Genomic DNA, 13,899 nt, shown 5'->3' with positions numbered 1-13,899 from the left:
TTAGTTTTCCGTACATTTGTTTTACAGTGCATCAAGATATGAGCTGAAGTTTTCTATATAGCTTTATCGTATATTGTTACAAATTAGGTTTCTTTTTTATGGTAATATACCCCCCTCCCAAAATTGTTATGGCCCTTGAAGTTAGGAGATAAGAAAATTAGTTGAACCCAGTATGAGACATGTATTGCTTCAGCAGTATTCTCAGAATGCTTGGTTTTATAATCTTTCTCATCTTTCTACATTTAAAATGAATTTTAAAAAAGCCATTTTTGCTATTATCCTCTCTATTGCTGCACAAGTTGTGATTTGATCGAAATGTAATAAACAATATTTGGACATGTTTATTTTTCTAGTATAAATCAGAGTTCGTGTCAGTGCTTTTTAACTTCATTAGATTAAGCCATAGATACAAATAGTTACATCTTACAGAATAGTATAATAGAAATAGTTACATGTTAGTTTGATATGGTAGCTACTTTAAAAGACATGTATGTTTCCTCGATTACTTTCCATTTATGTTGAAGTACATTATGCTGAACAAGCATCTTGTTTGTATGGGCTGCCTGTTGATGACAGCTTGAAGGTTTGTGCTGGTTGGTTGGTGGGAAAGAGAGAGACAGATAGAGAGAGAAAGAATGAGAGAGAGATAAAACAGAGGGAGGGGGTCAAGCTCGAGCCAATACTGGGATGTGAACCCAATCCTTCATTTCTTAAACCCGGTGATATCACCACTGAACCACTGAAGCTGGCAGGTAATCACAACTGAATGACTAATAACTAGTTAAACTGTATGCAGCTAGGCCTGTCAAGCTGTTTATTTATAGAAGCTTCTAAATTTTGTTATTCAAATTACGTAGTGAAACAACATTACAGTATTATCATTTATCTATCAGATGTGCCTTCCTGAACGTTGATTGGATATAGGCATGTAAAAATGGTTTAAGAAAGCAAGTGTCATATGTTCCCAACGTAGAAAATGAATACATCTGTATACGATACTGTTACACATACCTAAATAAAGTGGTGCAGCCCAAACAGGAAACCAAGCATGGAGCACGGTCTTCTTCACTAGTCATTGATCCCCGTCGGTGGGCCCATTAGGCTATTTCTCGTTCCATCCAGTGCACCACGACTGGTATATCAAAGGCTGTGGTATGTACTACCCTGTCTGTGGGATGGTGCATATAAAATATCCCTTGCTGCTAATCGAAAATAGTAGCCCATGAAATGGCGACAGCAGGTTTCCTCTCAATATCTTTGTGGTCCTTAACCATATGTCTGATGCCATATAACCATAAATAAAATGTGTTGAGTGCATCGTTAAATAAAACATTTCTTTCTTTCTTCACTAGTCACTTGACAAATGGAAATACTGCTACTTCGCCTTTCACCTCATCTGTATGTGGTTGTAATGTCTTAAGAGAACCAAAAATAGCTTTGTCTCTCTCATACAAGATTATGGTGTTTCAAAAACAACTATTATATGCAGCCATGTGGGATAGAAAAGGTACTCTGAGGTGGTGAATATTTTTATCCTGGGACGAAGCTTGTGAGATCCCAAGCATGGGGTTTTTCTGTCCCACGTGACTGCATATGATGGATTTGTTTTCTCTCATCCACTTGGTACATAAACCATTAATTTACACAAACTCACAAAGATGAGTGAATAAGTAACTTTTTCATTTGATTATTTTATCACTAATAAACTACACTATTGTATTTGCCATGCTTGTTTCGTGTGTTTAAACTTTTACAATGCGGGATTTAATGAGAAAATATCAATGTGAAACTGTTGTCTCATGTCATCAATCACAACACATTAATATGATGTCATATATACTGCAACACACTTGTATATTCTCTATACCTTTCAAAGTTGTGCCTTATGGGATAGCTCTGTCTTGTATACTGAAGGATGAGGGAAATCCACATCTTCTCCACTCAGTAGTAGTAGCTTCTTTCAGCTACTAGTAATTGGTAATGACAAAGAGGAGTCCAGTGTATCCATGTTTCTGGAGCACCTAATAGTCAACGTCTAGATATTATAGTGGGGGCATTAGCTTTGTATGTTGGAAACATATGATAAATCATGATACATAAATGATAGCATTATAATATTTGGCTAGTATGGATAATAATACAGCCTAGTTTAGTGGTAAAGAATGGGCCTGCTAAAGATGGCTGTGTCTGACTGTAACCATGCTCTTTCAGAATGCGGTATTCAAACACCTGCTGTTGTCTCTCTGCTTCTTCCACGGTGTCAGCATCGAGAGGAGGAAGTTCGGACCTCTTGGGTTCAACATCCCGTATGAGTTCACTGATGGCGATCTGCGCATTTGTGTCAGTCAGCTCAAGATGTTCCTCAATGAGTACACGGACATCCCATTCAAAGTAAGACTTACAGTGTTTAATATACCGATATCCCATTCAAAGTAAGACTTACAGAATTTAATATACCGATATCCCATGCAAAGTAAGACTTACAGTGTTTAATATACCGATATCCCATTCAGAGTAAGACTTACAGTGTTTAATATGCCGATATCCCATTCAGAGTAAGACTTACAGTGTTTAATATGCCGATATCCCATTCAGAGTAAGACTTACAGTGTTTAATATACCGATATCCCATTCAGAGTAAGACTTACAGTGTTTAATATGCCGATATCCCATTCAAAGTAAGACTTACAGTGTTTAATATACCGATATCCCATTCAAAGTAAGACTTACAGTGTTTAATATGCCGATATCCCATTCAAAGTAAGACTTGCAGTGTTTAATATACCGATATCCCATTCAAAGTAAGACTTACAGTGTTAATATGCCGATATCCCATTCAAAGTAAGACTTACAGTGTTTAATATGCCGATATCCCATTCAGAGTAAGACTTACAGTGTTTAATATACCGATATCCCATTCAGAGTAAGACTTAGAGTTTAATATACCGATATCCCATTCAAAGTAAGACTTACAGTGTTTAATAAACCGATATCCCATTCAAAGTAAGACTTACAGTGTTTAATAAACCGATATCCCATTCAAAGTAAGACTTACAGTGTTTAATATACCGATATCCCATTCAAAGTAAGACAGTGTTTAATATGCCGATATCCCATTCAGAGTAAGACTTACAGTGTTTAATAAACCGATATCCCATTCAGAGTAAGACTTACAGTGTTTAATATACCGATATCCCATTCAGAGTAAGACTTACAGTGTTTAATATACCGATATCCCATTCAGAGTAAGACTTACAGTGTTTAATATGCCGATATCCCATTCAAAGTAAGACTTACAGTGTTAATATGCCGATATCCCATTCAAAGTAAGACTTACAGTGTTTAATATGCCGATATCCCATTCACAGTAAGACTTACAGTGTTTAATATGCCGATATCCCATTCAGAGTAAGACTTAGTGTTTAATATGCCGATATGCCATTCAGAGTAAGACTTAGTGTTTAATATGCCGATATCCCATTCAGAGTAAGACTTAGTGTTTAATATGCCGATATCCCATTCAGAGTAAGACTTAGTGTTTAATATGCCGATATCCCATTCAAAGTAAGACTTACAGTGTTTAATATGCCGATATCCCATTCAAAGTAAGACTTAGTGTTAATATGCCGATATTCCATTCAAGGTAAGACTTACAGTGTTTAATATACTGATATCCCATTCAAAGTAAGACTTACAGTGTTTAATATGCCAATATCCCATTCAAAGTAAGACAGTGTTTAATATGCCGATATCCCATTCAGAGTAAGACTTACAGTGTTTAATATGCCGATATCCCATTCAGAGTAAGACTTACAGTGTTTAATATGCCGATATCCCATTCAGAGTAAGACTTACAGTGTTTAATAAACCGATATCCCATTCAGAGTAAGACTTACAGTGTTTAATGTGCCGATATCCTATTCAGAGTAAGACTTACAGTGTTTAATATGCCGATATCCCATTCAGAGTAAGACTTACAGTGTTTAATATACCGATATCTCATTCAGAGTAAGACATAGTGTTTAATATGCCGATATCCCATTCAGAGTAAGATTTACAGTGTTTAATATGCCGATATCCCATTCAGAGTAAGACTTACAGTGTTTAATATGCCGATATCCCATTCAGAGTAAGACATAGTGTTTAATATACCGATATCCCATTCAGAGTAAGACTTACAGTGTTTAATATGCCGATATCCCATTCAAAGTAAGACTTACAGTGTTTAATATGCCGATATCCCATTCAAAGTAAGACTTACAGTGTTTAATATGCCGATATCCCATTCAAAGTAAGACTTACAGTCTTAAAGTGGTTTATTTGTTCTTTATCTTAAACAGGAATATCTGAGTAATTTTTAATATACTGATATTCCTTTTAAAAGTAGGTCTTACAGTATCATTTAGTTTAATATTTTATTCCTCATTATTTCATCTGTAATTATTTGAGTAACTAATAGTGACTCAGATGTTCTATTTAAAGAAAGTCACTAATTTAGTTATAGTGTTTTATTCAAGTCATAATTTAATACTAGAGGTGCAGTTTTTCAAGTAATTAGTGCTTCATGGTGTCTTATTAAACATTTTAATGGTTTAACATGTTTTGTTCTCTATTGTTTTAAATTTGCAATTCTTTGTCTTGTTGAGGTTTTGAGGTACACGGCCGGTCACATCAACTACGGTGGCCGCGTCACGGATGACTGGGATCGCCGCACTCTGATGAACATCCTCAATGACTTCTACTCACCAGACGTCCTCGATGAAGAGCACATGTACTCGGAGTCGGGCATCTACCGGCAGATCAGCCCACACCTCGACCATAATGTAACTACGCAATACACCCAGCACCCCGCGCGGGTTGCCAGATCAGCCCACACCTCGACCATAATGTAACTACGCCATACACCCAGCACCCCGCGCAGGCTGGCAGATCAGCCCACACCTCGACCATAATGTAACTACGCGATACACCCAGCACCCCGCGCGGGTTGCCAGATCAGCCCACACCTCGACCATAATGTAACTACGCGATACACCCAGCACCCCGCGCGGGTTGCCAGATCAGCCCACACCTCGACCATAATGTAACTACGCGATACACCCAGCACCCCGTGCGGGCTGCCAGATCAGCCCACACCTCGACCATAATGTAACTACGCGATACACCCAGCACCCCGCGTGGGTTGCCAGATCAGCCCACACCTCGACCATAATGTAACTACGCCATACACCCAGCACCCCGCACAGGTTGCCAGATCAGCCCACACCTCGATCATAATGTAACTACGCGATACACCCAGCACCCCGCGCAGGTTGCCAGATCAGCCCACACCTCGACCATAATGTAACTACGCGATACACCCAGCACCCCGCGCAGGCTGGTAGATCAGCCCACACCTCGACCATAATGTAACTACGCGATACACCCAGCACCCCGCGCGGGTTGCCAGATCAGCCCACACCTCGACCATAATGTAACTACGCGATACACCCAGCACCCCGTGCGGGCTGCCAGATCAGCCCACACCTCGACCATAATGTAACTACGTGATACACCCAGCACCCCGTGAGGGCTGCTAGATCAGCCCACACCTCGACCATAATGTAACTACGCGATACACCCAGCACCCCGCGCGGGTTGCCAGATCAGCCCACACCTCGACCATAATGTAACTACGCGATACACCCAGCACCCCGCGCGGGCTGGCAGATCAGCCCACACCTCGACCATAATGTAACTACGCGATACACCCAGCACCCCGCGTGGGTTGCCAGATCAGCCCACACCTCGACCATAATGTAACTACGCCATACACCCAGCACCCCGCACAGGTTGCCAGATCAGCCCACACCTCGATCATAATGTAACTACGCGATACACCCAGCACCCCGCGCAGGTTGCCAGATCAGCCCACACCTCGACCATAATGTAACTACGCGATACACCCAGCACCCCGCGCAGGCTGGTAGATCAGCCCACACCTCGACCATAATGTAACTACGCGATACACCCAGCACCCCGCGCGGGTTGCCAGATCAGCCCACACCTCGACCATAATGTAACTACGCGATACACCCAGCACCCCGCGCAGGCTGGCAGATCAGCCCACACCTCGACCATAATGTAACTACGCGATACACCCAGCACCCCGCGCGGGTTGCCAGATCAGCCCACACCTCGACCATAATGTAACTACGCGATACACCCAGCACCCCGTGCAGGCTGCTAGATCAGCCCACACCTCGACCATAATGTAACTACGCGATACACCCAGCACCCCGTGCGGGCTGCTAGATCAGCCCACACCTCGACCATAATGTAACTATGCGATACACCCAGCACCCCGCGCGGGCTGGCAGATCAGCCCACACCTCGACCATAATGTAACTACGCGATACACCCAGCACCCCGCACGGGCTGCCAGATCAGCCCACACCTCGACCATAATGTAACTACGCAATACACCCAGCACCCCGCGCAGGCTGGCAGATCAGCCCACACCTCGACCATAATGTAACTACGCGATACACCCAGCACCCCGCGCGGGCTGCCAGATCAGCCCACACCTCGACCATAATGTAACTACGCGATACACCCAGCACCCTGCGCGCGCTGGCAGATCAGCCCACACCTCGACCATAATGTAACTACGCGATACACCCAGCACCCCGCGCAGGCTGGCAGATCAGCCCACACCTCGACCATAATGTAACTACGCGATACACCCAGCACCCCACGCGGGCTGCCAGATCACAAAATGCATTTGTCTTCTCTTTTTTTTCTTTTTCTTTTTTTGACCAGCCTCGGTGGCATCGTGGTTAGGCATCGGTCTACAGGCTGGTAGGTACTGGGTTCGGATCCCAGTCGAGGCATGGGATTTTTAATCCAGATACCGACTCCAAACCCTGAGTGAGTGCTCCGCAAGGCTCATTGGGTAGGTGTAAACCACTTGCACCGACCAGTGATCCATAAATGGTTCAACAAAGGCCATGGTTTGTGCTATCCTACCTGTGGGAAGTGCAAATAAAAGATCCCTTACTGCTAATCGGAAAGAGTAGCCCATGTAGTGGCGACAGCGGGTTTCCTCTCAAAATCTGTGTGGTCCTTAACCATATGTCTGACGCCATATAACCGTAAATAAAATGTGTTGAGTGCGTCGTTAAATAAAACATTTCTTTCTTTTCTTGTCATATTTTTAAAAGTGCACATGCGTCTGAGAAGTAACAGTTATGGAGTCGAGTTTTAGTAAAAAAAAAAGAGGATATTTCACCATTTTGAAGTCACAGACTCACGTTTCACTCAATTGTAACTTTATCCAAATGTGTTCGAGGTTTGTAAATTAACTAAACTTAGTGTGCTTATTCATGGGCTGAAACTAGGGTCTGTCCCTTTAACTAAACTTAGTGTGCTTATTCATGGGCTGAAACTAGGGTCTGTCCCTTTAACTAAACTTAGTGTGCTTATTCATGGGCTGAAACTAGGGTCTGTCCCTTTAACTAAACTTAGTGTGCTTATTCATGGGCTGAAACTAGGGTCTGTCCCTTTAAGAAATTAAATGGTTTTATTACCACTAAACCAAACAATTTATTTCTCTTGATGTCTTAAAAACTCAATTTAATTTCTCTGTTTGTCATTTGTTAAACTAATTATTAGTGCAGTCAAGTGTTTGTAAAGAACCATATTTCCCTTAGGGTGGATGTTTCTTTGCTCAACTAGTAGTTAGAAAAGTGTGTGTGTATTGTCAGGGCTATACTGCCTATATTAAGAGCTTACTGTTTGTGTATTGTCAGGGCTATACTGCCTACATTAAGAGCTTGCCAATCAACGACACTCCAGAGATCTTTGGTCTTCATGAAAACGCCAACATCACGTTTGCTCAGAATGAGACTACGATGATGTTGTCTGGTCTGCTCGAACTACAGCCCAAGACAGCCACAGGTGGCGGCAAGTCGCGAGAAGAGGTATCACTCCATTTAACATTTTGTTCAACATTTCATTTAACATTTTCTTTCAACTGTTGGTCACTTATAACATGTTCTAAAGGTGTAGTTTTGGAAATTTCAAAGAATTCATCTCATAATCAGGTAATGACTTGTAGGATGCAGTGTGAATCAGGTAATGACTTGTAGGTTACAGTGTGAATCAGGTAATGACTTGTAGGATGCAGTGTGAATCAGGTAATGATGTGTAGGTTGCATTGTGAATCAGGTAATAACTTGTACGATGGAGTGTGAATCAGGTAATGGCTTGTAGGATGGAATGTGAATCAGGTAATGACTTGTAGGATGGAGTGTAAATCAGGTAATGGCTTGTAGGATGGAATGTGAATCAGGTAATGATGTGTAGGTTGCAGTGTGAATCAGGTAATGACTTGTAGGATGGAATGTGAATTAGGTAATGACTTGTAGGTTGCAGTGTGAATCAGGTAATGACTTGTAGGATGGAATGTGAATCACGTAATGACTTGTAGGATGGAGTGTGAATCAGGTAATGACTTGTAGGATGGAGTGTGAATCAGGTAATGACTTGTAAGTTGCAGTGTGAATCAGGTAATGACTTGTAGGTTGCAGTGTGAATCAGGTAATGACTTGTAGGTTGCAGTGTGAATCTGGTAATAATTTGTAGGTTGCAGTGTGAATCAGGTAATGACTTGTAGGATGGAATGTGAATTAGGTAATGACTTGTAGGTTGCAGTGTGAATCAGGTAATGACTTGTAGGATGGAATGTGAATCACGTAATGACTTGTAGGATGGAGTGTGAATCAGGTAATGACTTGTAGGATGGAGTGTGAATCAGGTAATGACTTGTAAGTTGCAGTGTGAATCAGGTAATGACTTGTAGGTTGCAGTGTGAATCAGGTAATGACTTGTAGGTTGCAGTGTGAATCTGGTAATAATTTGTAGGTTGCAGTGTGAATCAGGTAATGACTTGTAGGATGGAATGTGAATCAGGTAATGACTTGTAGGATGGAGTGTGAATCAGGTAATGACTTGTAGGATGCAGTGGGGATCAGGTAATGACTTGTAGGTTGCAGTGTGAATCAGGTAATGACTTGTAGGATGGAGTGTGAATCAGGTAATGACTTGTAGGATGGAGTGTGAATCTGGTAATGATTTGTAGGATGGAGTGTTAATCAGGTAATGACTTGTAGGATGGAGTGTGAATCAGGTAATGACTTGTAGGATGCAGTGTGAATCAGGTAATGATGTGTAGGATGGAGTGTGAATCAGGTAATGGCTTGTAGGATGGAGTGTGAATCAGGTAATGACTTGTAGGATGGAGTGTTAATCAGGTAATGGCTTGTAGGGTGGAGTGTTAATCAGGTAATGGCTTGTAGGATGGAGTGTGAATCAGGTAATGGCTTGTAGGATGGAGTGTGAATCAGGTAATGGCTTGTAGGATGGAGTCTAAATCAGGTAATGACTTGTAGGATGGAGTGTGAATCAGGTAATGACTTGTAGGTTACAGTGTGAATCAGGTAATGACTTGTAGGTTTCATTGTGAATCAGGTAATGACTTGTAGGTTGCAGTATGAATCAGGTAATGACTTGTATGTTGCAGTGTGAATCAGGTAATGGCTTGTAGGATGGAGTGTGAATCAGGTAATGACTTGTAAGTTACAGTGTGAATCAGGTAATGATGTGTAAGTTGCAGTGTGAATCAGGTAATGACTTGTAGGTTGCAGTGTGAATCAGGTAATGACTTGTAGGTTGCAGTGTGAATCTGGTAATGATTTGTAGGTTGCAGTGTGAATCAGGTAATGACTTGTAGGATGGAGTGTGAATCAGGTAATGACTTGTAGGATGGAGTGTGAATCAGGTAATGATGTGTAAGTTGCAGTGTGAATCAGGTAATGACTTGTAGGTTGCAGTGTGAATCTGGTAATAATTTGTAGGTTGCAGTGTGAATCAGGTAATGACTTGTAGGATGGAATGTGAATCAGGTAATGACTTGTAGGATGGAGTGTGAATCAAGTAATGACTTGTAGGATGGAGTGTGAATCAGGTAATGACTTGTAGGATGCAGTGTGAATCAGGTAATGACTTGTAGGTTGCAGTGTGAATCAGGTAATGACTTGTAGGATGGAGTGTAAATCAGGTAATGACTTGTAGGATGGAGTGTGAATCTGGTAATGATTTGTAGGATGGAGTGTTAATCAGGTAATGACTTGTAGGATGGAGTGTGAATCAGGTAATGACTTGTAGGATGCAGTGTGAATCAGGTAATGATGTGTAGGATGGAGTGTGAATCAGGTAATGGCTTGTAGGATGGAGTGTGAATCAGGTAATGACTTGTAGGATGGAGTATGAATCGGGTAATGGCTTGTAGGGTGGAGTGTTAATCAGGTAATGGCTTGTAGGATGGAGTGTGAATCAGGTAATGGCTTGTAGGATGGAGTCTAAATCAGGTAATGACTTGTAGGATGGAGTGTGAATCAGGTAATGACTTGTAGGTTACAGTGTGAATCAGGTAATGAATTGTAGGTTGCAGTGTGAATCAGGTAATGACTTGTTGGTTGCAGTATGAATCAGGTAATGACTTGTAGGTTGCAGTGTGATTCAGGTAATGGCTTGTAGGATGGAGTGTGAATCAGGTAATGGCTTGTAGGTTACAGTGTGAATCAGGTAATGACTTGTAGGTTACAGTGTGAATCAGGTAATGACTTGTAGGTTTCAGTGTGAATCAGGTAATGACTTGTAGGTTTCAGTGTGAATCAGGTAATGGCTTGTAGGATGGAGTGTGAATCAGGTAATGGCTTGTAGGTTACAGTGTGAATCAGGTAATGACTTGTAGGTTACAGTGTGAATCAGGTAATGACTTGTAGGTTTCAGTGTGAATCAGGTAATGGCTTGTAGGTTTCAGTGTGAATCAGGTAATGGCTTGTAGGTTACAGTGTGAATCAGGTAATGACTTGTAGGTTTCAGTGTGAATCAGGTAATGACTTGTAGGTTTCAGTGTGAATCAGGTAATGACTTGTAGGTTTCAGTGTGAATCAGGTAATGACTTGTAGGTTTCAGTGTGAATCAGGTAACGACTTGTAGGTTGCAGTGTGAATCAGGTAATGGCTTGTAGGATGGAGTGTGAATCAGGTAATGACTTGTAGGATGGAGTGTGAATCAGGTAATGACTTGTAGGTTACAGTGTGAATCGGGTAATGACTTGTAGGTTACAGTGTGAATCGGGTAATGACTTGTAGGTTTCAGTGTGAATCGGGTAATGACTTGTAGGTTGCAGTATGAATCTGGTTTATACACATGGAACTAGGATTACATATGTTTATGTTAACCTGGCATTTGTTTTGTAGATAACAGTGTTTTATGACCGTCTTGTTTTGTAAATAACAGTGTTTAGTGACCGTCTTGTTTTGTAGATAACAGAGTTTTATGACCGTCTTGTTTTGTAGATAACGGAAGAGACCTCGCAACACATCCTGGAGCAGGTTCCTCTCCCGCTCGATATGGGGCCCATTGTGGAGAAATACCCAGTCCTGTACGAACAGTCGATGAATACAGTACTCGTGCAGGAGGTTATACGGTGAGGCTGGCATTCACTCAGTTATAGACAGGTGTTCACTCAGTTATAGACAACCATTCACTCAGTTATACACAGGTGTTCACTCAGTTATATACAGGTGTTCACTTGGTTATACACAGGTGTTCACTCTGTTGTAGACACATTCACTCAGTTACAGACAGATGTTCTCTGTTACAGACAGATGTTCACTCAATTATACACAGGCATTTACTAAGTTATAGACAGACATTCACTCAGTTATAGACTGCCATTTACTCAGTTATAGACAGCCATTCACATAGTTATAGACACATTCACTCAGTTATGACAAACATTCACCTAGTTATAGACAGACATTAACGTAGTTATAGACAGACATTCACTCAGTTGTGACAGACATTCACTCAGTTATGACAGACATTCACCTAGTTATAGACAGACATTCACTCAGTTGTGGACAGACATTCACCTAGTTATAGACACATTCACTCAGTTATAGACAGACATTCACCTAGTTATAGACTGACATTCACTCAGTTATAGACTGACATTCACTCAGTTATAGACAGACATTCACCTAGTTATAGACAGACATTCACTGTTTTACCTCGGTTATAGATAGCAAATCACTCAAATTAGTTTTAAATGCATTGGTGGTGGAGGTGTGTGTCTGTGTGTGTGTCCGAGAGTGTGAGTGTCTGAATGTGTGTGTCTGAATGTGTGAGTGGACGTCTGTGCGTGTGTGTGTTGTGTGGTGTGTGTGAGTCTCTGTGAGTGTGTGAGTCTCTGTGTGAGTGTGTGTGTTTGTGTCTGTGTGCATGAGTGTCTGAGTGGGTGTCTGTGTGAGTTGGTGTCTGTGTGAGTTGGTGTCTGTGTCTGTGTCTGTGTGTCTAAGTGTGTGTGTGTGTGTGTGTGTGTGTTTGTGTCTGTATCTGTGTGTGTTGTGTTTGTGTCTGTGTGTGTGTGTGTGTGTGTGTGTGTGTGTGTGTGTGTTTATATTTGTTAGTTCAGATAGATAAAGATTCCAATGGCAACAATCGGTGATTATTTGCAGATACAACCGATTACTTGGCATTATTCACCAGAGTATAAAAGATCTGTTGAAAGCATTGAAGGGTTTGGTTGTCATGTCCATGGAGTTGGAGAAAATGTCAAACAGCCTCTTCAATAACATCGTCCCAGAGATGTGGGCCAAACAGGTAACTGTTACATATCACATATCATAGTGGTCATTTTATTCTATTGATGGTTTGTGTATACTTGTAAATGTTATTGTTTGGTTGGCTTTAACCTTCAGACTACTGGATGAATTTGACAAAAACCACGTAAAGCATTGCGGGCCGACACGCCTTGGTCTGTAAAGTAAGTGCTTTGGTGGTGTGTAAAGAATTAACACTATCTCTTGACACCTTCTTCCGAAAACACATACACACTGAAAACATTGATCTGTGTATGTCTGCCCATTCGAAATTAAAGGAAACAGATTTCGGCAAGTACAAACATTTTGATTAAAACTCGGTTATTATATACCAATACCAGTATTTTTTATTATGTCCAATACCAGTCTTTTTTTCTCTGTTTGATACATACAAGAAAAGTTACATTTTATTTCAGCAATAAAAACATTTATTTAATGTTTATCGTGTTGGCAATTTCCGCCTGGAAAAAATACTTACTTAGTGCCAAATATTTGACGTGATCAGAACGGTTGTTCTGTCTTTTGTGCCCATTCACTGTTGTCTGATATTTTGTCATCAGTTGTAGATTTAATTTGTTGTAACTGATTATTTTGACTAACTCTCATTTGTTTATTCAGTAATTCATAATAAAAGATTAGAAACTTTTAATTTTGTTAGAGATATGATTGCTTAAAAAACCCACACAGGAAGTTCTGTTTAGCATTACAATTATATATCTTGGCTGCCAAACAATATTTACACCGCCTTTATAAAAACGAAACTTTTATCAGCCGATGATATCAAAGCAATCGATTCAGTTGAATAAAATACAAATAAAAAGGTCAGAACAATGTTATCCCACATATATCGGGATCATATCAAGAAAACAGATTTTTAGATATCTTAAAATTTTTATTCAAATATAATATTAAAACTAATCGGTTTACCAAAATGAATGACTGTGAATGACACACTGCCATTATCTCCGCTTCAATTACATAAATAGAATAGAATAGAATAGATGTTTAACGACACCACAGCACCAGTTACATAAATAGAATAGAATAGATGTTTAACGACACCACAGCACCAATTACATAAATAGAATAGATGATTAACGACACCACAGCACCAGTTACATAAATAGAATAGAATTACATAAATAGAATAGAATTACATAAATAGAATAGAATAGATGTTTAACGA

General features: G+C 40.7%; 1 protein-coding gene across 1 annotated transcript in view; it reads left to right on the top strand.

The window, feature by feature from the left end:
* Positions 1-13,899, top strand: part of LOC121370223 (dynein heavy chain 1, axonemal-like) — a 175,400-nt gene that overhangs the window by 141,957 nt on the left and 19,544 nt on the right. The window contains exons 71-75 of the mRNA XM_041495345.1: positions 2,212-2,391; positions 4,647-4,823; positions 7,791-7,961; positions 11,406-11,536; positions 12,570-12,714. Coding sequence (XP_041351279.1) covers positions 2,212-2,391; positions 4,647-4,823; positions 7,791-7,961; positions 11,406-11,536; positions 12,570-12,714 — 804 coding nt within the window. The remainder of the gene's footprint in view (positions 1-2,211; positions 2,392-4,646; positions 4,824-7,790; positions 7,962-11,405; positions 11,537-12,569; positions 12,715-13,899) is intronic.

Source organism: Gigantopelta aegis, chromosome 4 (genome assembly GCF_016097555.1).
Source record: "Gigantopelta aegis isolate Gae_Host chromosome 4, Gae_host_genome, whole genome shotgun sequence".
Classification (NCBI taxonomy): domain Eukaryota; kingdom Metazoa; phylum Mollusca; class Gastropoda; order Neomphalida; family Peltospiridae; genus Gigantopelta; species Gigantopelta aegis.
Note: the sequence above shows the minus strand (reverse complement) of the source record. Positions and strands in the feature narration are given on the sequence as shown.